The sequence below is a fragment of the Prinia subflava genome, chromosome 4 (assembly GCF_021018805.1).
Source record: "Prinia subflava isolate CZ2003 ecotype Zambia chromosome 4, Cam_Psub_1.2, whole genome shotgun sequence".
In the NCBI taxonomy this organism is placed as follows: Eukaryota; Metazoa; Chordata; class Aves; order Passeriformes; family Cisticolidae; genus Prinia; species Prinia subflava.
This window is the reverse complement of record NC_086250.1, coordinates 26,572,639-26,599,605: the sequence shown is the minus strand read 5'-3', so window position 1 is coordinate 26,599,605 and position 26,967 is coordinate 26,572,639. Positions and strand designations below refer to the sequence as shown.

The following is a 26,967-nucleotide window of genomic DNA, read 5'->3' as shown; positions in this document are numbered from 1 at the left end:
CAAAGCAGAATTAAGAGCTTTCATGTATACATATAGACTTCAGGAGGTAAAAAATAAAAAAGAGAGGGAAACAAGGACTGAGGCATCTTAAGGAGAGTATTTTTCATCAAGAAATGGTCAGACTGAACACAGCCTGAGGTAGGATATTGCCATATTCTCACTTGGATATTCTTGTTATCTATTCTTGCACTCTTCTTTGAAACTGTAAGATGCTTGTAGGTTTTTTAAACCAAGTCTTCTAAAAACTGAAAGACTTTACATGTCTTTACAAGACATGCAAATAATTTGTTTGGAATTAAACCAGGATTTTGTTAATGGCTATGCCATGGTTTCTGATTTATCTAATTCTGAATATTATTATTTTATTATATTCCTTCATGAATAATGAAGGAGATCCAGGGGTTCATATTTTAAACCTGCTTAGAATTTAGTTCTCTTTGTTGAACTTTATACTAGTGGACCAATAACTTTTACATTAAAATGTGATCTCATTGTAATTTCTGTCATATTCTGCATAAAATCACCTTTAGCATACACAAAATCTCAGTATAATTTTGTGAACTGAAAACAGTTTCTTTATTCCTGCAAGGAATATTTCAACTCAAATATTTTTTGCGTGTGAAGGTTTCACTTTGTTTTTAGTCAGCTTTCAATAATTTTATAATAGGTTTCAATTGAAAAACACTTACTTACAAAATATAAGATATACAAAGAGAAAAATTCTTAAGGTGTAAGTAATTTAACATTTACATGTGCTTAAATGGTCTTTCCTAAAAAATCTGAAAGGTATCCTTCCAAAAGAAAAAAAGAGTTGAATGTTTCAAAATATTTAAGGCCACACAAAATGTCGGTGTAGTCCAGTGAGCTCATTTCTGATTTCACTTTCACTGCTTATAGTACTGCAACTGCAATGATTTTTCTGGGCTGCTCATGCTTTAGTTGCATGAGACCAGTCCATCCCAGACCTCTACTAATATATATATCTGGAGAAAAGCTTATGTACATTCCACTTGGTAAGATAAGATTACTTTTCTTTTGTGATAAGAAATTATTTGGTCTAGACTCTCATGTACAGGGCTACAGGTACATCATGCTCAGGTCTACTTAAATAGACCAAAACCAAACGAAAACAAAAAACCAAAACCAAACAAAAAAACCCTCAAAACTTTGAGCTAAAGTGGGAAAATCTACATAGTTGCAGCCTAATTATCTTCAAAAATCATCTTGGTGTTTGAACACTTACCAGAGTTTAAGTTGTGAGTCTGTTTTACGTAAAACAAGGGTCTCTCAGTTGCTCTCAAACCTATCTGGTTTTCCTTCTCCCTTCCATTGATCTGAGCATGGGCTCAGTTCAGCTAAATTGTTTAAAACTGTGTCTGATGGAAGGAAAAAGGAAGTGATATGAACTGTTTGGCTTTTTTTCCTCTATTTAACTTAAATAATTAAGACTCTTTTTTTTTTTTTTTTTTTCCCCTTTGGAAGCAGAGTGGAATTAATGACTGGGAAATTTTTTTCTAAACATACTTGTAACCCAAATAGCTCTACAGTTGTTTAAACCAAACCTCCAGTATTGTCTCAGGATGTGCTGCAGTTCTTTAGTAGCTCTGAGTTTTTTAACAAAACCTGGGACTTTTTTCTGTGGAAAGAATGTTGCCTTCTCTTCTTGCTCTTTCAGAAGCCTAAGCAGTTCAAGACACTGGTGTACAGATTTTGTGGAGTTTCCTGTGTATGGAAGAAAGCTGAAGATCAACAGTTTCTTTGTTTTCATTTTGGGATTGTCCCACTTTCTTTTAGCAAACTCAATTAACTAATCACTAATGAGCAGATGAAAACCTTGGTTTCCACACTGAACAGATTCCTTTCCAAAGAGAGACTGAATGACTGTGTACCCCACAATTAACCCCAGCTTTTGTACCTGAAGTGCCTTGGCCAGGGCCTTTAGCAGTCTCAACAAGTGGTAAATACAGCTGAAGGCTTACCACTCATTAAACCCACACTAGATATTAAACCTTTGTTGTCCTCACCCTTTTCCTGTTTTGGCACTGCTGTGGTTGGCAGGTATCAGTGACAGTTTGCATCTGATGCATGAAGCTGTAATGTCACTTCCAGGCTCTTTCATAGAGTCCCCAGATGCCCTCTGTGTGTCTATACTGTGTTTAAACGGCTTAACCTTGGATTTGGGGAGTGTCTTCTCCTACTCCTGACAATGTAGCGCTTGGTGCCCGGCCTCTTTTGGAGCAAGGAAATGCAACCATAATTAAACTAATTGCTGGTAATAAAGAGGACCATTATTTTAATTTGATTTTGTGTCACGTTTTTCCAGACATACATCTAGCTGCTTGTTCTGGAACTGGGACCTCAACACTTGTTATTTGCAAATATGTGCTGTGGCAATATTAATAGACCACACAAACCCAAAATGCTTGTATGGCTCCTGCAGCCTGGTAAAATAGGAAGGGCAGAAAGCTGCAGAGCAAGAGCGTGAGACCTTGAAAGTAAAAAGCAGATGTAATTAAAAGTTAGTTTCTGGCACTAACTGAAGTGGGACAAAGAAGAGGGAAGGATCCCCCACTATAGATTTTAATTATTTTTGTCATTGCAGATATTCCCTCTTCTTAACTGTTAGCATTTCTTCATTGTTTTTGATTCCTCACAAAAGAAGGACACTTGTCTGGGACCAATTTTATGTCAGCAAAAATGCTTTTGGAGTTCTTCTGAAGTACTGTTTAGTGATGGTCAACAATGAACATTAATCCATGATTTCCTTGTAAATACTGCTGTTGATTCAAATAAAACTGGACTGGTCATTTTCCTGGAAATATGCACTATTTTTCTCAGACTCTCTTCTTGGAACTATTGAAGGAATTGAATCAATGATTTCATGAAACAGCAAGATACGGCTATCTCCAGCAGAAAATAGGAAATAGTTTGCAAATAACTTTAGAATTCAGTTTTCAGTAGTTTGACATGGACTTGATTTTACCTACTCCATCCAGGAACTGCTAAATGTTATTTGTGCTTGGATTACAGAAAAGAAATTAGAGTTCAGTTGTCTGCAATTTTAAACATGGTATTTAATGAGCAAGGTTAGGGCAACCTCCATATACTGTGTTGATCCCGACAGAAAAGGTTGCCACTCCTTGTGCCACTGCCAGGCCTGTTGCTGGCTCAGGGGTGACTAATGCTGGCTTACAGAGGTGTTTCCTATGAGAACTGCACAGCTGCACTGAAAGGCACAGGCCTGTAGGGGCTGGGGACCAGGCTGCAGAGGCTGGCTGGTCACTGGAGGCTGGATGGTGAGAAGGTTGCATTTCACCACTTATATTAGGAATATCTTCTTGTTCTTTCCTGGTAACCTCACCTTCATATTGCAGGCTCTTCTTGAAGGTTTATTTCATGTTTTCAGTCTTCTAATTAAGCCTCACCCTTGTCATTTTTCCCCAGGGCAGTTTTTGTCTGTCATGATGTAGTCACTCAGAATTAAATAGAAATTAACATGATGTTTGAGTCTTGGTTTAGCCTTCACCAATACCATGGGGCTTTTGCCATTTGTTTGGATTTCTTCCATTCTGCTTTTAAGCCTAATTTGGGTTGTTAACTTCTCTTGGGTGGGTTGCTCTTTCTTGTAAATTGAACAATTATACAATTACCTACACTTTTTTTTTTTTTGAGATTTTTTTAATGTAACTGCCAGTGTCGGATGTTTCCACCAATTATAAAGGAGTGTCTGAGAGACAGTAAATTTTTTTAAAACTTTTTGCAGTGTATATGTGTAGCAAATCTGAGTTTTGATAATGCAGTCTTTGAGTTTGTGTCTAGTTTTTGAGATAGATGTCTGGAAATGGAAACTTCTCTGAAAACTAGAATTTCATGTAGTAATAGAAATTGGTTTTGCATTATTATTTTCCAGGTGTCCTTTCAGAACCAATGAGTTCTCCAGTGCAAGAGGCAGATGTGTCACCTTATGCACAGTACAACAATGTGCCATTTCCCCAAGTTCAGCCTCAGATCTCATCACCACCTTATTACTCCAACCTAGGCTTCTACCCTCCACAGCATGAGGAATGGTATTCCCCTGGGATGTATGAACTCAGGAGGTTACCCTCAGACACCTTTTTCACAAGAGAGACAGAGCTAATGGATATCCCTGCAGCCAAAAAGCCTAGACTGGGTCACTCCACGGGAAGAGTGAAAGGAGAAGAGCTCTGTGTGGTCTGTGGTGACAAAGCTTCTGGGTATCACTATAATGCCCTTACTTGTGAAGGATGCAAAGGTAGGATGAAATCAATTCAGCTAATAGGCATAGTAGCTTCTCAGGTTTTTTGGTGGTGTTTTGTTTGTTTGTTTGTTTTGTTTTACTTTTCTTGTAATTTTATCCAAATCATTAAACATACTAGAGATTTGCATTTGGATCCTGTGTACCCTATTCTGCATTTTCCCCAGTACAGACTGGCAATATCTTCCACTGTACCCTGTGGTTATACAGGATAACAGGCCAACCCACGGCTCTTGAGCACCACTAGCTTTTGGTAAACTGAAGGACAGCCTCTCTGTGGAGACTGGCAGCCTGCCTCTGCTCTCTGTGGAAGCTGTTCATGCCATTCTGTGCCTGTGGAAGAAACATATCCATGGAGGCCCCTGGGAGCTGAGTGCTAGGCTGCCCTAGAAAATAGCTATAAGCAGCCCAAGTGGCTGATGTAGTGTGCATTGAAGGGAAGTAAAAGCTGTCAGCCCCCACCTGCAGGCTGTTCCCAGAGACTCTCTTTCCTCCATATCCCAAAGGATATGATGGGTGTCCTCAGGCTTGTGAAATGAAAGGATTTCTAGTTCTGTACTTTCTTCTGAGGGTAGCTCCTGTCTCTAGGGAGGGAGCTTCTTCAGAAAGAAGGTTGTGTCTGTAGGACAAATATTTGCTTCTTAGAAGAATATTATTCACATATAATTATTAAAGATAAATGTGATGTAGAAAATCATTGCTGTTATGGTAAACAATCAGATATTTTAGCAGAGAGGAAAAAGAGGTTGTGTTAACTATTATACCCGAAAAGGTATAATATATCTGTGACAGGGCTGACATTACGGCCGGAAAAATCGTGGCCCATTTTTTCATCCCATTTAGTAAATCAATATTTCATTAACATTTCTGTTTTATGGATAAAGACTAAAGCATGGTCGCTACCAAATTACTGAAATATCTTAATGTGGAATTCACTATTATAGAGAGTGGAAGTAGACCCAATTTGGGACTTTTGCTTTATCTATCACAAAATCATTTGTGAGGTAAAAACAGACCACAATAGCTAAGCACTCTAAACATTAATACAGTCAAGGCTCACACAGTTTATCTCAATAATTCAAATAAATGAAAGACTCATTTCTTTCTGATGTCTCAGTGAATAGTCTCCAAGTCAAAAACTGAATTAACTCATATTAATGCTGTCATTATAAACCAGGTTAAACTCAATTTCAATGTGACAATTCCAAGTAATAATACATTTATTCTGTTAGTAAGCTGTTCCTCCTCTTTAAGAAATTCACTATTAAATGTGTGAGAAACTTTTCAAAGACTTAGAAGTACAAACTTTGAAATTTGTACAGAATGTTTCTAGAAGAAGAGTTAAAGCTATCAGGTAAATATTCAGACTAAAACCCATGGTGAAAGGAAAAGTGCATCCACTTCTTTACTGATTCAGTTTGAATCACTCTATGTAACCATAATTTTACTGTTTTATTGGGATAATCTATTTTATGTTTTTGTTCATTTTCATGACTGCAACATCAATTACAAAGAGTAGTCAAACATAGTAAAAGTTGAATTACTTAAAGATAATGGATTCTGTTTCTACAATAAACTTTAAAGGTGACTAAAGTACCAGCTGATTCAGTAAAGAGATGTGCTGAGGACAGTAATTCTGTCTGACAAGGCAAAGCAGATACTATATTTTCTATATCTCTTGATCATTCTTGTTATCTATGGAATTTTTCACATGGATATACATTACCTTCAAAACACAGAGACCAAAATTAGCCCCAGCACTTCAGTTGTGCTCTTAGTGCAATAGGGTAAGTACCTCATGTGTCTGTGTCTTGCACCTCAGTATGAGATTATCCTTCTTTTTGGCAACAAGACTGCTAATTCATGCTCAATATGTGTCCAAAATAATAAGCAGGTCCGCTTCTGTAGGACTAGTGCTCACCTTGCAACACCTCTGCTTCATTGATGCAGTGGATGTTCTTATTCAAAGGAAGAAGTTTTGCACATATTTTTATGGGCTTCAATCCTCTGTGATGAATATGTTAATATTTTTAAAAATTTCTTTCTTGGGTAATGCATTCAGCAACACTTTCTATTCTCTTTGATTTTCTTTCTTGGGCAGATGGAACAATATTAAGATCTTATCTATTGTCCTCATGAGAATATTCATCTGAAGATATTGGTGGGAATATACACTGATATATATATGTATTTCTTAATACATTACCATCCATTAACAAATATGTATGAACTATTTCCTTAGTATTTTACATAACATTTGCAGCACAAGGAGAAATACACTGTGTTTAAACTTGCTACTGTGGAGACTATTTCTGAAACAATCTTTGCAGACCAACATCAAAGCCATTCTGGTACAGCCTCAGCCTGGATAGTTATACTGGGTTTTAAGGGCCATTGTTAGACGTTACAGAACAAGAATGACATAACCTTGTGCTTGCTTCATAAAGCCACAGAATAAGTTTTGTTGGAAAAAAAAACCCCCATGTTCAAGATCCCTTTCAACCCAAGCCATTCTATGACCCTATGAAAAGGTAGTTATGCATCCCCTCCATGCAAGCTTGAAGTAGGAGTTTTTGCAGCATTCAAACCACTCCTGTACTGCTTGGTATGTCTCACACCAGACTAGAATTCTTCTTGCAAAGAAGGGTTCCTCTTTAATCTTCTCCTCACACTAACACCCACCACGGGGGCATGGGGCAAAGGAACGCTGGAAGATGTCTTGTCAGTAGGACAGAGCAGAGCAGGTGCTTTGTTAGCAATGTGAACTTCAAAAACTTTTAAATTTAAAACTCATCAAGATGCCAAACAGAGATATTTCCAAACTTTTAATCTACTCCTTTTACGCTTTTTTGTCCTCCTTTAACTTTCATAGTTTCTGTAAGAAAAAATAAGTATCAGTAAGATTGGAGTGGGTTTACCATAATTAATCATATTCATGACTATCTGAGAACAAAGCAAATTCAACATTTCCAGCCAACATGAGCTCTTTGTAATTTGGCAAGTTCAGATGAAAGGTAGACTGTACCAGAAAAACCTTCAGCTTTTTTGGGTTACTAACCCTTTGTTAGTTTAACTGGTTCTGACTTATCTTTAAATTACAGCAAAACTCCTCCTGTTATAGAAAGCCACAAATAAGTATTTCTAGAAGTTTAAGTTTATTTTGAATTGGTGGTGAATAATAAATACAGAAATTTTGTTCATACTAAAAGCTAATTTCAAAATTAATTATGAAAAAATCTGTCCAAGATGACAATGATTCAAGAGTCACTTCACAACAAAACTAAAGCAAGAATAGGGTTAAAACTAGTTTTTGAAAAAAAAAAAAAAATTTTTCATTTCACTCCATTTTACTTTTTCAAAACCTTTGTGTTCAAGAGAAAGTATTTGACAGCTTGAATCTTAAATGTTCCTAGCTCTTGCATCCATGTTTTTGCCTTTTTCTTTCTTGCACATCTTAAAAAAATCATTTACCAAAATTCTTTTTCTTTCTTCCTCCATGAAGAAGTAAATGCACACCTTGTGAATAGGCTGAGTGATAAAGTCATTAATCAGTCTTAGAATGTTATAAATATTTGTGCAGTTTTTCAGCATTTACTACTAATTAATGTATCATAAACTACAGGATTTAAAATTAACAAATGAAACTATAAACTATATAAAGCACATGCAGTTGCCTTTAACTGACAGCGAGAATTTACAGCTTAAATCCAGGCTTTTTTTTCCCTTCCCTGACCAGTAAATGGTAATGTATTAAAACCATCTGGGCAATGAATAAAAACAATGCCTGGGGCTTCTGCAGGTTCTAAGTAATCTGCATTTCAAAAGAGACCGATGTCAGTCAACTATATTTGTTTGAAGAGCAGCCAATAAAACATGGAAGAGATTTCAAGCAGTAATTACTGAAGATTCAGAGAAATGCCAGATTTTTTGTGACCAGGTAGTGGAATTGTTTTACTGGTTGCTACACACTGGTGCTTGGAAGAGATTAGGCAACTATAAAACCATGGGTCAGATTTGGGAAATTGTCATCTGACAATGCACAATTCTGCAAACACACAAACAACCCTTTAGATTCACAACCGAATTTGCTCTATGATTTGAGTATGGGAGACTGGCTCTTATCTGGTCCCCTTTTTAATGCATCAGAGTGCCAGGTTGGAAAACAATAGCTTCATTGTGCCAGGCAGTGGTGATAAGAAATATCGAATAGCTCCGGTTAATATAAATGTACATAGAGCTCTAGTTTCAAGCACAGTGTAAATCAGTGATGTGGCAGCAGAAGCTCCCAGGGGTTTATTTCGGAAACCTGCCCTCACAAGGGGAGGAAAACTGATTCCCACTGTAGCTAATGCTAAATAGTCTCTGCCATGTGAAGGGCAATGTAAGAAGATTATAATGGCACAGTGAGTAACACTAAAAATTCAGGAAACATCGACAGCAAAGATTGTGTTGCTTTGTGATAACTCTTATTTAATCACATTTAGTATCTTGTGTACCCCACATTTTGCCCACCGTGCCACTCTCACATACGGGCAGCAGCCAAATAGAAGATTTGGACAGACTTAGGAAGAGTCCTCTCAGTTTCTTGTATCAGTTGCTGTTTGCAGTGATTATTGTGCAATTTTTGAGTGAATCCAGTGATGATACCAGTAGAACTGCCTGTGCTTAACTCATAAAGTGGACAATACTTAGTGAATAAGGCTGGAGTATCTTGTAAACAGGGCTGGAGACCACATGTGCAACAGGCAGTTACAGTGCAGCTTCCTTATTAAACTTGGGAGTGGGTCAGCAGATCAGCATGTAGAGCTTCTGTTGCTCCCAGGAGCTGGGGGAAAGGTGAAAAATTACTCATTCTCTTTCTGCACATTCTGTACCTCAACAGAGTTAACAGACTCATATTTTTTTTCCGCTGGTTATTTGTATGGTATCACCCTATGGCTCTAGTGCTGGTGCTCGGCTTGCTACTGGCAGGTTTCAGATTTGGGTCTGAATTTCCTAACATTCACAATTCCAGGACTTTATCTTGGACTAACGTCTAGTGTTTGGGTTCATTTATTAAATTATATGACTTGGACACTGTTGTCAGTACAAGTATCAAGAATGTAGTCATCCAAGCACTGAAAGAAACTGATGGTCTGGCAGAACATGTGTCATTCAGAAAATGCAGTGCAGATGGAGGTGAACTTCACCTGGATGGTTTTGCTTCTGGCTGTTTTATTTCATCTACATCACTGCTGTTTTTTCAGGATTCTTCAGAAGAAGCATCACAAAAAATGCAGTATACAAATGTAAAAATGGAGGCAACTGTGAGATGGACATGTACATGAGGAGAAAATGCCAGGAGTGCCGTCTAAGGAAATGCAAGCAGATGGGCATGTTGGCTGAATGTATGTATACAGGTATTTGCATCATCTAGTCAGAGTGTGCATTAAATACTGTATTTGCTTGAGTGGACTGGTTTTGATAATAAAGTTGTAAGAGATGTCTTTTAGCAGGTGGAAGGTGTATGAAAGAAGATGCTGTGCATGTGCCTCAAACCCTGGTGAAAGACAAATGCACTTTTAAGCAATGGGATTTAATTGGTGGTCAGGGATGCGAGGGCAGAGGAGCTGAGCAAATGGTGAAGGAAGGCCAGTCCTGCACTGGATGACAGTTATCAGTCTGCTTGAGTGATAGGAGCAGGGGAAGTGAGTCTGTGGGAGACTCCCCAGGAGGGAGGGCTTGGCAGTGTTATGGAAGCCAGAGCAGGAAAGTCCTGGCTCTTTTCTTTCCTACTCTTTCTGGGGCTCCCCCAGTCAAGTTCTTGCTGGCCAAGCCCAACTTTTGGCACAAACATAATGCCATTTTCAAGAAAAGAGCAGGAGGGTTGCTAGCAGGAAGTTTCTGTGGACTTGCCAAATGTGTGTTCCCAGACCTCGCCCAGCAATCAGGCAAAGCCGGGTGAGGGCTAGCCCTTTTTTATAGTCTTATTAGCTTTTCTCATGGGGCTGTAGATTTTCCTGCCTTGCATATAGACCCATAGGTAGAATTTACAGACACATAGGTCACCAGAAATGAACTCTATGGATTTTAATAGTGTTTCAAATTAAAACAAATATTCTATTCAGACTGACATTTTAAAAACTTTATTGAGCTTCCAGCTGGATAACTTAGAACAGTGGGGTAATTGAAGTGCAACTTCAATTGGAGTGCAACTTTTAACATGTTTAAAGCTCCTCTTTGAGTTATTTCAGTATTTTTATAAGCTCGCTCCTGAAAACACTCTGTAAACCTCTGCTTTTTTTCCTTCCATGAATAGGACTACAATTTATTTTTCTTGATGGCTCCAGTCACTTTAGCATACACGTATGTGTGAAATCAATTTAGGTTCATACAGGAAATTAATCTACTTGGAATTTTTAATATATTTCTATCCTTCAATCTGATCAGAAGATGCTATAGTAACTGCTGGTTATATGAGAAACAATAACATACATCAATATTTCGAAGGTGTTGCCAGCATAATGTAATTAATCTTTCATTCTGCAAATTGAACAGGCTGCAAAGATCCTGAGATAGGACATATTCTTGTGCAATACATAAACATATAAGCAAACCCCACTTTGATGGAAGAACTCAATTTGTCCTGCATTGCCAGAGGAAAATAACTCCTCTGTGGAGCTCACACCTGATCCATTGCTTCAAAATTTTGAGGATTCAAAATAGCTTCAATCACTCAGTGCAGCAAAAAACCCAGCAACCCACTGCTGAAAAAAACAAAATAAACAGGTCAGTGTAAATAATACTGACTGGGACCACATGAAACTTTTATACTGGCCTATCATTTTCACAAGCTGGCATAAGGGAAATAAAAGCCCGTGGGTGCCGCTGCCATTTGACTCTCTCTCTGCAATGGAAACACGGGGTATCTTGTGTTGCATATGACTTAAACATAAGTGTGCTCTAATGCACTGCAATGAGGATGTTTGGCAAAGCACCATTTAATGGCTTTAAAGTCAGAGTGTGTCGTATAATTGCTTTTAGTTCAAGGCAATCTAGGACAGTAAAACATGAAACTTCTAGTAGTATATAGCATTTATTTGAAAAAGTATGACTAGGAAATAAAAGGTTACCTTGAACTTTGTTTCACTTACTCATTTTGTAGGATTGTAATTGCAAGCTCTGTGTATTCTTTTTTCCCTCTGAACAAAGAGCTGAAATACTATAAATATTTATGGCTCAGCTACTCAACAATCTTTCTCCTGCCCTTTACGTGCAAACAACAGACAGACCAAAATTACTACCCATCAGTTTCAGTCATTTGCTGTCATTTGGATCTAAACTGCAAGTTTCTTGGGTGAAACATCTTCCTAGGGAAGACCCAGGTTCTGCCACTCTTCCTGGAATTTAATACCCATTGAAACCTAGCTATCTCTGAGCTAAAAAGGGACATCCTGTCTCACACACAAGTTTTTCAGATTACTTACATGGAGCCAGAATAAGATATCAAGGTAATACTTACTAGCAAGAAGCATGAAAAAAATCTGTCTTAATGCTTAAGGCAAATTTAAAGCAAGTTTTCCCTAGGAAGGCAATAGAACAGATCCTAAGCTGGTGGAAAACAGCAGAAGCCCATTAACAGCACCAAAAGATGCACTGAATAACTTAGAAAAAGAAATCTATGGAGCTGTGTGGCACCACAAATTACATGGCTCGATACCAATTATTATTTCCATCATTCCTATTTCCTCCTTTCAAGGTATTCTTTGCAGGTCTTATTTTAATCATGTAAATTTCCTCTTCTCCCTGCAGTTCAGGTAGGTCATTTTATATAGGGCTTAAACAGGAAATTAAAAACATTCATAACGAGATTCACTGGTTTCATGGTATCTTCCTCCACATCATATACTCACTGAATGAGCCTCTTTCCCTGCTCTGCATTTTTAAAGGTGAAGAATGGGAAGAGTACTAGAAAGAAAGAAAAGAAAGAAAGAAAGAAAGAAAGAAAGAAAGAAAGAAAGAAAGAAAGAAAGAAAGAAAGAAAGAAAGAAAGAAAGAAAGAAAGAAAGAAAGAAAGAAAGAAAGAAAGAAAGAAAGAAAGAAAGAAAGAAAGAAAGAAAGAAAGAAAGAAAGAAAGAAAGAAAGAAAGAAAGAAAGAAAGAAAGAAAGAAAGAAAGAAAGAAAGAAAGAAAGAAAGAAAGAAAGAAAGAAAGAAAGAAAGAAAGAAAGAAAGAAAGAAAGAAAGAAAGAAAGAAAGAAAGAAAGAAAGAAAGAAAGAAAGAAAGAAAATCCTGTGCTGATATATTTATTTTTAGATGAATACTTAGGTGCTTACTTCTTTTTCATTTGTGATTTCTGACTGTCTTCCACAGACTGTGTAGGGTACCTATTGTTCCTTTCTTTTGTTAGCACAAGAAAATTGATAGTTTTTATGACATCCACACAAGGATGTTTCCTGGTTCAGGGCACTAAAATGTAGTCTAGAACAAAAACAAAAACAAAAAGAAAAAACCAAACCAAAACAAACAAACAAACAAAAATCCCAAACCACAAATGCAAAAATCCTTTTTTGCAAGTGAAACACTATAATAAAACCAGGATTTTATGCACTCCTCTTATACAATAACAAAATAACAAGATCAGCTGAGTAACTTCTTAAATATGCTTTAAAGGTATGTTTGCCAGTCTGAGTTACTTCTGAGTCTACGTTTTCAGCTCTTGGTCTACCTGTGTAGTGATGCAGTAATGGCTAAAGTCTGGGAGTCCCCTTTTCTGCATGGGCTTTCTTTCCAAATATTCTGCACAACAGACCTAATATTGCTTAAAGATTATTGAAAATATTCAATGTCCTTTGTGTAAGAGCAGCTGCACCCTGACCACTGCTTTGGATCAGGACAAAAGAACATTATTTTGATGAGAGTCTTCCAGTTGTTCCTATTTATCGCACCATGGTTCAGGTCTTGGAGCACAGGAAAGGCTTTTCTCTTGTATAAAACTGAACCAAAGGCACAATCCAGCAAAATCCCATCACTAATGGGCTTTTTGCCTGTAAGAATAGATTAGACCTGGTCCAAAGCAAGACCCCAGACATGCTCAGTGTGTGGATTCTGGGTCAGGAGAACCAGCAGTTTTGCTCTGCAGATAAGCTCCATGTGGGCTAGAATGCTCCTAGTGTGTGCCTAGCTTGTCTCAGTACGCTCACATCCAAAGATAATTACATGCTCAGGAAACATCTGCACAAGTAAGTGGGTTGTTAGTGTAAAGGGCATTCATGGGCATGTTTATGTACCTCTTCAGTGCCTCAGGCCAATTGCTTTGTGTTGCATTGTGTCCTAGGTCTCTTAACAGAGATACAGTGCAAGTCAAAAAGGCTACGGAAAAATGTGAAGCAGCCTCCAGATCAGACAGTCAGTGAGGACAACGAAGGCCATGATGTGAAACAAGTGACTTCTACAACTAAAATATATAGGGTAAGAGAATTCTTGTACTAGTTCATACAGTACTGGTGGTGTGATTTTTGTTAAATTCATCTAGTACAGTGAATAAAGATTATTAAAACCCCTCTGGAGCTGCCTGTATTGATTGAAACTGCATCTTCCACTATATCAAGGAAATACCTTGAGTGCAGAAGTAGCTCTGATATTTTTAGTCAAAACCCTGTAAAGCATCTGTATGATTCTTGCAGGATTTTTTCTGTGGTACGTACATCACATACAGTGAGGTGTGATATTGAAACTTGAACATACCTAGTTGTTTGCTAAACACTTCCTTATTTCTAGTAATTAACCACATAAACCTATGCACTTTAAAAATATTATACACCTCTCTTCTTTACACTTCTGTAAAAGCTTCAATGACAAGGAAACCTCTCATCTTCTTGGTCTCCAAATGGTGAAAAATAGATGTTTAGTTTTTGCCTAAAGCAAGAGCTGCTACATCACTACTATGACTGCATTTCATGATGGATGCTTTTTTTTTTTTTTTTTGCCAGTATAGGAGAAGGTAGAATTTACCCCAGAACAGCAGAAACTTCTTGATTATATTATGGATTCATACAGTAAACAACAAATACCCCAGGAGGTGTCAAAAAAATTGGTAAGTATATTGACAAATTCTTTTTTGAAACATTGATAATGAAGCTGAGGATTAAAAAGCAAAAAATATTTGCAGTCAGCATAAGTAGGTGTAGAAAGTAGACTAAATCATAGGCTTACATTTAAAGTATGCTGAAAGTGGGGCAGAATCTCTCCCATTCAGTCAACAACTAGATCACATCTTTATCAAACTTAAATTTTAAGAAAATTCTTTCAACTCTAGAATAAAACTTGTATAATCAAATCTAACCTTTGCTGATTGGAGCTTTGTTTTTTCCATTCTCAGTGTAGGCAGTGATTTGGGTTTTTCTTGGTCAATCTTCCTTTCTGTAAAAACTGGAATCTTGAATATATTTTCTAGGGTAAAAGACACTGTATACTTCTTATGCTGCCTTCCAAAATACTTGGTTTTGACAACATTGCAGACAAATTACACTTTTTGTTGGAACTCTTGCCTGACCCAGTCTAACAGTTCTTGTATTTTATGCTCTTAAATATGAAATGTCAGTGAAAATTAACACATTTTGTTTGGTTTGATTTTTAACAGTTGAATGAGGAATTCAGTGCTGAAGGAAATTTTCTGATTTTAACAGAAATGGCTACCAGTCATGTGCAGGTTCTTGTGGAATTCACTAAAAAACTACCAGGTATATCCAGCATGTTGGGGAAATTTTTGTTATTGCAACACTTACATGCCCTTTCTGTTGCCTTTTGGCAATCGTTGTGTATATTTTAAAGATTATTTTAAAATGCCTGAACCTTCTACGCATTGTTTGGTTACTGTATAAAGAAAAGGTGCTCAGAAGAATAGTAGACTGAACAATCCAAACTGTGCTACTCCAAGATGTGGCACCCTTTAGCTATTGACAAAGAGAATGATCAGAGAAGGTATTGTGTTTGTAGAGAGATTTTATTTTTATTTTTATATATTGCTGCAGTGCCAAATAGTCTGCCTCTAAATTACCACTAACACTTGCTAGACTCTACCTCATTCCCTTTGCTGCCTATCTAGCAATGCCTCTAGGTTATAAATCCCCTGAATTGTGAGTCCCACACAAGAACTTTCTCTAGTTGGTGGCACCAACATTTATGGTCCTTGCATAGTGTGTTACGGACAAGTGCTGAAAATCGGAGTTTATTAGTGTTTTTTAACTCTCAAGTTCACGTTACCTCAAGACTGAACACTGGGCATATGGTAGGGGTCCCCTTTAACTAAGGAAGGTGCATTGTAACACTGAAAGCAGCATCACAGTGGGAAAGGAGTGTAGAGAGCTCTGGTGGAAACACGAGAAAAGATATTATGGAGCAGCACCAGGTTAGACAAAATTCTCACTATTGGTTAGGCTACAACACACTTTGCGTATCCTCTAAAAGTACCATGAGCACTGAAATAAGTGTGTAATCCTCATAAACTTGGGGGAGGTACAAATCAGTGTCATTTTCTGAAGTCCAGGTTTGAATGTCTGCGGCCCTTAGCAACCTTGCTGACACCAACATCAAGGTTATGCAGGTGTGTGGCACCTCACATGCAGGAATTTCAGGACAGAAGGAAGTGGGTCCTGCTTCTTTTGCTGCCTGACTTGTCTCTAATGTGTCCTCAGGCTTCCAAACCCTTGATCATGAAGACCAGATTGCTTTGCTGAAGGGCTCAGCAGTGGAAGCCATGTTCCTCCGTTCAGCTGAGATCTTCAGCAGGAAACTTCCCACAGGACACACTCTCCTTTTAGAAGAAAGAATTCGCAATAGTGGTAGGTATCTTGTTTAATGAGACAAAACCTAACCACACCATCGCACTTCTGTGTCAGTACTAGGCCCTTGGGAAGCTAATAAGATTGTTTTGTAGCATTGAGATAGATTTATCTGAATGTTGTTTTTTACATTAACTAGAACAAATTTAACTGAGCCTTGAGTCTAAAGTTCATAAGGTAGAGGATTCTTTACAAGTACATTGCAACTATTACGAATAATGCTACATCAAATAAACCTAGTGCGTGTCTCCAATGATAAGCATGAAGAAGGACAAAGAAGAACTATTACCATTTCAAATTGTTCACATAAAGTATTGGCAATCATGCTTTCAAAGACAATCTCTATAAAAAGAAAAGAAAAAAAGATTTTAGGATGTTACTTAAGATGAATGAAGGCAAGCAACTATTCTTAGGGTTGTTCTGGTAAAATTAAACCACATTGAACAAGATGCATAGAAGAATTATAAATACAGAAATGTTCTCAGTATGCTTTTTGCTTCTTAAGGTCCATCAAAAGCTCAGTGACTCTGATAAATTCCACTGGTTTTAGACATAAATTGTAATAATTATGAAAAGCCAAATGGGAGTAGGTATTGTTTGTTCCATAGAGTAGGCAAAGTTGTGTTGTACATTATTATACATCCTTCGTGCTCCACCAGTGCAATACTGAATATTTTGCCTTTTTCTGTATTGACCAGCAAGCTTTATCCAACCCTCAGACACCTACCAATGAATATTAAAGTGGATCAACAATTCTGAATAACAGTGTCAGTCTGTAGATTCTGGCTTCTGAGTTTCCTTTTTAAGAATCAGAAGGAGAAGAGCCAGAAGAACATGTAATCTCAATATTAGTCATGGAAATGGGCTTGGATTCCGTTCAAAAAGTACTACTGATGTAAGCAAAATTAAGCAAATACATATTTGATTCACTGAAAAGGAGTCAGAAGACATGAGAATAATTCACTAGCTGAACATATGTATTTATTTTGGCTTAGCACACTCATTTAGAATTAGTAGTTATTTGTATTTCCTTCATTTTGATTGATTATAAGAGGGTAGTGTTAGATGTACTGGAAACAGTGACTTCCAAAGTGATATGAATAGCTTCTGGTCCAGGTTCTGCAGGCAGAGAAGTATGCCAAGAAGGCCAAATATGTTTCCTGGAAACCGTAATGAGTTGCCACAGATCCAAATGTCTTCATTAAGAGATTTTTTACTGGATTATAACCCACATTTTTGATAAAAATAGGTTTTAGAGAAATGAAACCATATGGCAACATGATTACTGAAAGCTTCTCTTCTCTAATCTGTACAATGAGTATGAATCTTCTTTGTTCAGGGTATCAACTGTTCATTTAAAAAATCCCAAAGGCAAGAAATACTTTAGTCCAAAACATTGCATAAACCATTATGTTGCACCAATAATTTATCCTTACTCATAACTTTAAAATATTCTGTTAATTCTCTGCAACTATTGAATCGAGATGAGATACAATATCGTATTTTGCAAGTTTGTGCTTGACTTCATGACAACACAACTGGCTGGAATATTACGTTGTATCCTGCCTAAGTATTATTTACCTGTCCTGATGCAGACTTTACAAAAAGCATTTTGTGTAGAACAACTCAGAAGAAATTTGTATAGAAATTTCAAGACAAGGAACAAATGTGATAGATTTCCTGCAATTCTTTTTTCTGTTAGAACTCCCCCCTCCATTATTACAGGAGGATAATGTATTATCAAGCTTAGTGCTGCTGACCGCATTATTTCTTTCTATTAATAGCCAGAATACAGAATAAAATAACTTTTCCCAAATATTTTATTTCTGTACTTAGTGCAAATTGAAACCTATTTTAAAAGATTTTGCTTTGCTGCATTTCATGGGGCTGTGACAAAAAAAAAAAGCCATTTGTAAATCTTTGCATTTGTAGTTTAATTACTGTTACTGGACTTATTTAACTTTTAAATAAATGAAACTTTGAAATAGTTTTAAAATATCTACTACAGAGATAGCTTATTTTTGTGGCTTAAATCCTCACTATTTTCATGTGTCAAAGTTTAAACAAAATGAAAGAAAGGCATCCAGATTCTTCTGTTACCATTGTTTACACATGCAGCTTTCAATGTTATTTCAATAATACGTAATATAAATTATAATAAAATAAAATATTACACATCTTCAATATTAAAAATATTAAATATTATGCAGTTCACACCCCTGCATGTCATAGGACTCAACACCAGGGCTCTAGGTTTCATAGTAGCCTGTACCGAATATAACATTAGAGTGGAATAGTAAGCAATCTTTTCCAGTCTTAACCAATAAGGACAAATTCTTATTATCATGTTATAGACTGGTCCAAGAGATAAGAATGGCCAGAAGAGATTAAACCCCTCTTTTTCCATATGCCTCACTCGAAAACAAACAAACACACAAACAAAAAAGGCTAAATGCAGCCTTTTTTGACAATAGAGAGCACCAGAAGAAATTCAGTGATGGCTGAGTGGGAGTTTAAAAATCAAGTTTATAGGTAACAAATGAAAAAACAGCATCAAGATTATTTATGGCTGCTAGTGAGGTCCTAAACATTGTCATGCCAGCAGCCATAAATTATTGCTGTTAGTCAGAATTTCTGTCTGTATATTTTTAGGTACAGAATAAAGACTGAATAGCACATAAGTTCTACTGTCAAGCTTTGAGGCCTGTATCCATAAAATCAGGGAGGGTGGTGGTGATGCTGCCTAAAGTCACTGTCACAAGCTGTCCAGACTTTTGTCACCTGCCATCATGTCCACTTTGAAGCTGCTCTCATCTATTAATATTTATGTCTTCTCCAGTCTGATTGTATAGAATGTTTGGGGATTTTTTCTGATAAAAAAAGTCAGAGATCTGGTGGTGATGACCTTTGAGCATTATCAGCATTCATTTTCATTCTCATGCTGATGAGGTGTACTTTTATTTCTCAGCTTGTGCATATTGCTCAAGTCCTGCTGCACCTCAGAGACTGCCTTTGTTTGAGGCCTGATGATCTTTCTCCGTATGCCATTATGAAATTCTTGCATTAGGTGCTCCTGTAACTGAAATCCTCTCCTATGCACCCTAATATTGAGACTTAATGAGAAATACAGACTTTTATTTAATGTTAATGAGATTTGTTGCCATTTACTCATCTTATTTGATGCTTCACTTTGCATATACCATATTGTGATTGACTCATTCTGTGAAAGGCTGACATTCTAGTAATTTAATTCTTAGTGTTTTTCTGTTTATTTTGAAAGCAAATTTTCCCCATTATTGAGCAGTACAGTATTTTTAAAAACAGAGCTGAGATACAGAAATTTTTCTCTGTGAGCATTTGTAGTTTGTTTTGCTAAAGATACCAGGTTTCAGTAGTCATGAAATACAGATTTTTATTTCATCATTTTACTCTACAGAGCAGTTCTAGGAATTTGAGTATTGCGAAATAAAATGCTGATATTGACAGAAAGGGAAGAATCTGGACCCAAATTTTAAATTGGTAGCAGGACCTCTGACATTGTGAAATACACTGCTGTCTTTCTGGATGGGTTACAGGTGCTGAAGTACACTCAGATCCACGGAAAAAAATAAATAGCCGCACTTTCAAAGGACTGGCAAGAGGCCACCTTTTGCCATTGAATGTGGGATACAAAGTTCCCATTGATTTGGATAAGAGGCTCCTGCAACCAAAAGCAAAGTTTGGTATGAGAACATGGATACCTAATAATTTCCATTGCCCTTGTCTTTTATAATTTGGTTATTAGTACTGAGCAAGGGTGGTGCTTCAAATCCCCCTTGTGCTGGGGTTTGTGCAGAGAAACAAAATGATCTTCAGTGATGTGTCCAAAGTGTCTAACCCTCCCAATGGTCATGTGCATCCTCGTGGAAGGAGACACATCATCCTGTGACTTAAGGCAAAACTGCCACACTGCCCAAAACATTTAGAAATTTAGACCACTCTAAATGGCAAAATACAGGAAAGAGCTTTTCTGCTCACACACCTTTCCCGCACAATCTACCACTCTGAGTCATCCAGTGATAGGTATCTGAAGTACAAATAAAGTTGTTAAAATTCTTTAAATCATATCTACAGAATAGAGCTATACCCATGAAAGCAAGAACACATGTCAGGGACCCAATCTCTTGTTTTCAGCACAAACGTGCTTCTTCAGACCAGAAACTTCTTTAGACACTGCCTGTGAAGACTAGCTCAAGGCAGTGCAGATGCTGCAACTGTGTGCCAGACCACATTTGGCTCTTGACTGCAGGCACTCAGGCCACTGCTAAAGGAGGGTGTGTGGAAAGGTCATTTGCACCCTCCTTACAGGCTTGGTTTGTTGTTTGTTTTGATGGGTTTTTTTAAACTAAGATTTCTTTGCTTGGAATTATTATTTAACAGAGGTCCTAGGGATTGCGTTAAAGAAGATGGGGGTTTGTTACTTAGTTGTGAATTCTGCTCAACACATGCTAACATCTCATTTAAGCTGGCCATTTAGCCCCTGCAGGATTATGGCAGACAGAAAAGTATGTGCCCATGCTCTGGTGTGTCTTCTCTCCTGGCTAGATTTTCCCCTGATTTGGCACTCAGCATCAAGGGTGTGAATTTGGTCAGTGTTTAAAGGGCCACTGATGCATTTGAATAGCTCAGAAGAGAGAGCTAATATGCAGCATGAAAAGCAATGCTGGTAGATGGAATAATGTGAAAGATAAAGCGTAAGTTTGTGAGTAATTAGAATATTTTATTTGCATAAAGCAGCTACTAATGTACCCTTGGTTTCATATTCACTAACACCCCAATGCTCATCAAGAAAATATGATCTCTATCTATATTAATAACACAGTGCTAGTTACTGTTAATTAGCATTTACTTTCAAGCTTTCTTTTTGCAACAGAATAATTATTCAATTTTGCAAAACTGAATAAATAGAAATAGAAGAAAGAATGCTGTCTCAAAAAGCTGGCAATACTGACTTGATCTCACAGTAAACACGTATTCCAGGATTATGTTAAACAGATATTTATTCACGGCCTGAAACTGAAAACCTTATGAAGGTATCAATCATCATATCTTTAAAGAGAAATCATAGCAACAAAACTCTCAAAAAGACAAGGCCTAAAGTAATGTTATGTTTTGAACTACAAACAGGGATAAATTTGTGCAAGTAGGGGATGTCGAATGAATAATGTTCATGTGTTTAAATCTGCTCTAGTTTGATGCTGCAAAGCTGCTCTCAGTAAAGCTTGTATTTCCCACTGACCATGCTTGGGTTATCAGCCAGACATGCATGAACATAACGAAATAATCAAATGATCTGCAGTATCTTCTGCAGGTGCCTGAGTTGGGTTAGGTAGGAATCCGTATAACGCAGAAGATGCCCAATGACATGTGAAGGATAAGCATGTTCTTACTGCCATAATCCTCCATGAAACAAGGTTTTTGAAATATTTTGGAAGAAAGTTAGAAAGAAGGCAGCATTAGCAGTGACCAGGAAACTGCCTGCCTGACAGCACTGTGCAGGGCTCTCATCTGATCTCAATATAGGGGCTTAGGCAGAACTAACTTTTCTGTTCTTAATGAGGCCAGAAATATATTTAATCTATTTTTTTTCCACTTTTGAGCTATAACTTGTAGTAATGACATTGAGAAAATCATGCAACTCATTTCTTCTTTAGCCTTTCCAGTTACAAGCACCAAATCACCTTTAATTCTTGTTCTGATAATCTGCATTGAAGTGGCAACATCTCATACAGTAGCTAGAAAAAACCACAAACAACTATAAACATCTGTTTCCTATGTTTCCTGCCTTTTTTTCTTTCTGTTGGAGCTCATTAAATCCAAACCGAAGCGTTTACAATCACGTTAGAAAACAGCCCCCTCTTGTGACAAAAAGCAATTTGTGTATCGTGCATACAGGAAGATGAAGTAATAGCAGGGAAATTCCGGCATAGGTGGGATGACAACAAAACTACTAAGAGAAAAGATTCCACTATCCTAGTTCCAAAATTGCTCATTTTTCGTAGATTTTTTCATAATTGTCTTGTGACATGTATCAGATTAAAAATTTTGAAGTTCTGTTCTCCTTAGAAAAAGTGGTAAATCACTTGCATTATTCAAAATCCCTTTTTTACTCCCTTTCAACTCTATGGTTTTATTTCTCCATTTGAAGTGCACTAATGCAGAGTTCTCTGCAGCAATTTCATTTGCTTTGACATCTGTACTAATTTTTTGCTTCATCCTTCCATACTTAATGTTAGCTTATAAATTTTCTGGGCAGGGATTGTTTCACTACATGCTTAGGCATTGTTTGGACCTGAATTAGTTTTTCCACATCCTGTTTGCCAGTGTCATTTTCATCTTACTTTTACTATATAGACAACAGGATTTTAAGAGTTCGGGGTCACCAAAAGCAATGAATTAATCCATCTGAAAGCTAACCTGAGCTTTGAAAGAAAAAAGAGAAAAAACCCTTCAAAATATGAATATGAGAAACAAATGATGGAAGTTTTAGTCACAGCCCACTTCCTACCATTTCTTGTTTCCTGTCAAGATGATTGTGCCCAGTGGCATGATTCCTTGCATGGAGACTTCTGAAAATATCAAGTTTTCTTGTATTTTTCTCTTGTTGTTGCTGAGCTACTCATTTCCATGAAAGGAATTCATTTGCTCTGCTTTAGGGCCCAGCTTCTTACTACTTTTTTTTTTTTCCTACTTTTATGCAAACTTTAGTGTGCCATATGTATGTGTTACTTACATATTATAAGGAACCTTGGCATTTAAAACCACCCAAGAGAGACAGGTGATCGCCCCAAAAGTTAGCAAGCATTCAAAATTTTACGTAGTTAATGCTGATGACTAACAAGATAAGCCTCACAGCACATTAGATGCTATGACTATTGTTTGCTCTGTAAGAAGGTCCAGCTGTGTTACTAAATTCTACAGGACAAGCTGACCTGCATCATATATATCCTCTTAATTGACTTAGGCTCAGTAGTATTGAACTCATCACAGAAACAAGATCTGTGGTTTGTAATCTGAAGTGAGCATAGGTTGCTCATGTCATGCGTTTAAACACATGACTCAGTCATAAAACAAACTACACCCTGCAAGACCGTTCCTTCACTGTTGGGACACATAACTATTCTCCTGCTTGAAGTAAATTCACTGTCACAGCACAATGTGACTGTTCAATAGTTGAGTCAAGTGATTTCATGTTTCCTTTCATTGAGTTCCACCTGCTGAGTTTCAGTTTGAACTTCACCTGCTGCTGGCACTCCAAACCTCACTAGTCCTGGACTTCAGCTTTGTGTTGTACACAACACTCAAACTCGCATTATTTCATATGGTTTCCAAAGCAAGTTATAAAGACTTCTCCTAGAACAGCACAAAATTAAGATTAAATCTACAAGAGATCCCATGGACCTTATCTGTGGAAACAGAGGAGGTTTCCATCCATTCAGCCAAGAAAGGCCAAAAGGTTCTTGCTGCAGAACCACTGGTTTGGATGTCTACAGTGCTTCAGAGCTGTAAGCAGCCTCTGTCAATAGTTTAGTTTCTGAGCGACTCACATATCATGTAAAAAAGGAATAATTTTGATGTCACAGGACTTCTCCTTTACACCAAAGGGCAGGATGGAGTACATCTGTAATTTAAGTCTAACTAAGAACATTGTGACCTGATGACAAAGCTAGCAAGAAGCAGTCCCATTGGCATGCCTTAGTTTGGCAACCCCAAAGGCTTAGGCTGATGGTGAGAGAATCACATGATCCCATTCTTAAACAGGCCTTGATTTTAGCTATTTTTTGCTCTGTATTTTATAATACATTATTTTATGCTTTAAGGTAGTAGGAGTTGCAAACAAATCGATCTTGGACTACAGGTAATCCTAGACCTAATGAAAGTTTCAGGCTACACAAAAGGAGCAATTAAGTGTCTTTATGGAGACAACTGAAGCAACTGCACAAGGCAGTTACCTGTGGAGCTGGGCTGGAGAGGTTTCCATATAACTAATGCAGAGACAGAGAACACAGGGTCTGCTTCGCAAAGAGGATTATCAGCAGACAATGAGGAAACCACACATGAGACTTGTTCTGAAGAGCCAGATTGACAAACCTGCAGAGTAAAATGAACTGTTTGAAAGAAAGACTTTGAAACCATGCAAAAAGAAGTTTCCAGTGCTTACCTGTGTCTAGTTTGCTCTGGAAAACAAGGATGTGCTTGTATTTTTGTAACTAATTGTTTTGCATGGTGATTTTTGAAGTAGATTTCTCCCATCAAGACAGTCAATATGAAATATGAAATAATTGCTGTGTAGCAATAAACCAGAGTGATTCTATAATTAAGACATAATATAACTATTTTTTCACTCTCACAGGTATCGCAGATGAATTCATAACTCCCATGTTTAATTTTTATAAAAGTATTGGAGAGCTGAAGATGACACAGGAAGAATATGCACTGCTCACAGCCATAGTTATCCTGTCTCCAGGTAACTTCTCATGTGGAATTAAATATTAGTTGTTCTGGAAAGAAAGCATGAGGAACATGATGTGAGATTTATAAAAACTTACATTCTACATGGAATAAGTGAATGTGCATGCTCATTCTGTTTATTCAGTTTTTAACTAAAACAAGCACATAAATAAATACAAACTACAAATGTCCTGCTACACCATTTGGTTTTGAATACAAGGAAGAAACTGCTTAAATAACCTGTTTTTAAAATTGATGCGTATATCTTCACTTCTTAGCAAAACAGGCTTCTTCCTTCAGAAAACCCCTGATGAGGCTACATGAACACCAACACTCACCATTATGAAATGCCACATATTTTAAAGGGAAATTGGGAAACCCTATAACTTAGAATAGAGTATGGCAATGCAGGTCTTCAGACTTTTTTGGGAAGTTTCCAAATCAGGTTTCATGAAAGATGAGAAGGTGAAGTATTTCCATCACTCTTTGAGTCAGTGCGTCTCAGGAAATTTTTTTACACCAAAAATCCCATTTTTTTCCTCCCAACCCAAGTATCCAAACATGTTACCATACGAACAAAATAAAAAGACAAGTATTTTCTAACAAAGAAATTTAATCTGAGGATGAAGATGTTTGAATTTCACCCTGGTGACCTGCTGGTATATTCTACTGGCTAAATTCCCCAGGAGTACCTCACCTTCAAGAACTTAGGGTGTTGCTCAGTTTTTGCAATGCATTGCGAGATGTACTCTGGTGCAGAACCACATGGAGAGATGATGATAGAACTCCAGTGAAACTCTCCATTGTAAAGTTAAAACACTTCAGTTTTTGAGAAGGTTAGTTTTCTCTAGCTAGAAGTGGGAAGCTTACATGAAAATCCTAAAGCAAAAATACAGCATTAAACATTTTAATTTCATATTAATTTGAAAATAAATATTCTTTGTAGGTATGAACATCAGCAGCCAGTGCAAATATTTGAGTGTTTTTGTATTAAATTATCAGTGTAAATAATTGCAATGTATTAGAGCATATATTTGCTAATCACTTCTTTTCTTTAAAACCACCATCAGATAGACAATACATAAAAGACAGAGATTCTGTGGAAAGGCTTCAAGAACCGCTGCTGGATATTCTACAAAAAGTCTGCAAACTTCATCACCCAGATAACCCTCAACACTTTGCATGTCTTCTGGGTCGTCTCACAGAATTACGGACATTTAACCATCACCATGCAGAGATGCTGATGTCATGGAGAGTGAATGATCACAAATTCACACCTCTTCTCTGTGAGATCTGGGATGTGCAGTGAGGGATTTTTTTTTTTTTTTTTTTTAGGAGAAATATCTTTTTAAAGGACCACATAGCACTTATTTTCATAGAAAAGTAGCCCACAATGCATTATATTTTCTTTACTTTTACTTTACATTTTTATAGAAACATGCCATGGATTCATAAAAGTCATTTTGTTCACTATGCACAGAATATTGTATAGCTATCAGATCCTGACACGGGAGTATAACTTTTTCTGTATTTATACCCTCTGATCAGAAAGAGCCCACCAGCTCTTCAGAGAAGCCCAAATAATTCCTGCTGCAATTAAGCTAAGTTGCAGTTACTGTTCCTCTGTAAAGAAATGGGGAAATGCAAGTTTCCATACATAATTTTTCATTGCAGTTTTTTGTTTGTTTGTTTTGTTTTTGTTTTTGTTTGGTTTGGTTTGGGGTTTTTTTTTGCCTCTGTCAAAGAATATAGTCCAGATAGTTACAGTAATAAAGCAGCCGAAATGGTTAATGTCACAGTCATTTGCTGTTCAAATCTGAAATGTGTTCATGTAAGGTGCACAAGATGTTATTTCTTCACAACACGAAAAATTATGTCGTGGAGGAAAACCACATACACACAAAACCTCTTTTCATGATATAATATGTAACTTCAATTGCATTGTTATTTCGAAGGAAAAATTACAGAGTATCTTTACTTTGTGAAAGCGTGTCACAGGTTATTTTGCTTTATGACTTTAATTGCTGGTGTTTAATCGCCCTCAGAAATACCGTCAGCAGCACCCCTGGGACAGGTGAGCGTGTCTGGATGCCGTGCGCGGAGGTGCGGATGCCGTCGGCGGCTGCAGGCACGGTGGGGGGACTCTCCGTGCTGGGCTCCGCTCCCCGCGACGCGAGCCCAGGGGCGGGGGCAGCGCTGCACCGAGCGCTGCGGGCAGCAAGGCCGGCTGCCAGGGGCGCCTTCGGCTCCCAGAGCCCGGGGGTGCAGGCGGGCGGTGTCCCGGCCCGGGATCCGTGTCCCCAGCCCGGGATCCGTGTCCCCAGCCCGGGATCCGTGTCCCGGCCCGGGATCCGTGTCCCGGCCCGGGAGCCGTGTCCAC

The 26,967-nt window shown here is 37.5% G+C and overlaps 1 protein-coding gene across 2 annotated transcripts; it reads left to right on the top strand.

Moving 5' to 3' along the window:
* NR1H4 (nuclear receptor subfamily 1 group H member 4) lies at nucleotides 1–25,896 on the top strand. Of its 2 annotated transcripts, none has more exons than XM_063396235.1 (8): nucleotides 1–138; nucleotides 3,911–4,273; nucleotides 9,523–9,663; nucleotides 13,592–13,725; nucleotides 14,252–14,350; nucleotides 14,897–14,996; nucleotides 15,951–16,097; nucleotides 24,490–24,762. In XM_063396235.1, exons 2-8 carry the CDS (start codon nucleotides 3,928–3,930, stop codon nucleotides 24,630–24,632), a joined length of 1,110 nt encoding a protein of 369 aa, XP_063252305.1. In that variant the 5' UTR covers nucleotides 1–138; nucleotides 3,911–3,927; the 3' UTR covers nucleotides 24,633–24,762. The 2 variants fall into 2 exon arrangements, with proteins under 2 accessions (XP_063252305.1, XP_063252306.1); XM_063396236.1 differs by lacking the exon at nucleotides 1–138 and adding an exon at nucleotides 25,658–25,896 and having other exon boundaries at nucleotides 3,893–4,273; nucleotides 24,490–24,603.
* The last annotated feature ends 1,071 nt before the right edge of the window (nucleotides 25,897–26,967 follow it).

What these genes read in the sequence shown, in the direction of transcription:
- NR1H4 (XM_063396236.1), top strand. Translation starts at nt 3,928, where the DNA reads ATGAGTTCTCCAGTGCAAGAGGCAGATGTGTCACCTTATGCACAGTAC. An exon ending in CTACAACTAAAATATATAGG is followed by an intron (nt 13,726 to 14,251) that starts GTAAGAGAATTC and finishes TTGCCAGTATAG; the next exon opens with GAGAAGGTAGAATTTACCCC. An exon ending in ATTCACTAAAAAACTACCAG is followed by an intron (nt 14,997 to 15,950) that starts GTATATCCAGCA and finishes ATGTGTCCTCAG; the next exon opens with GCTTCCAAACCCTTGATCAT.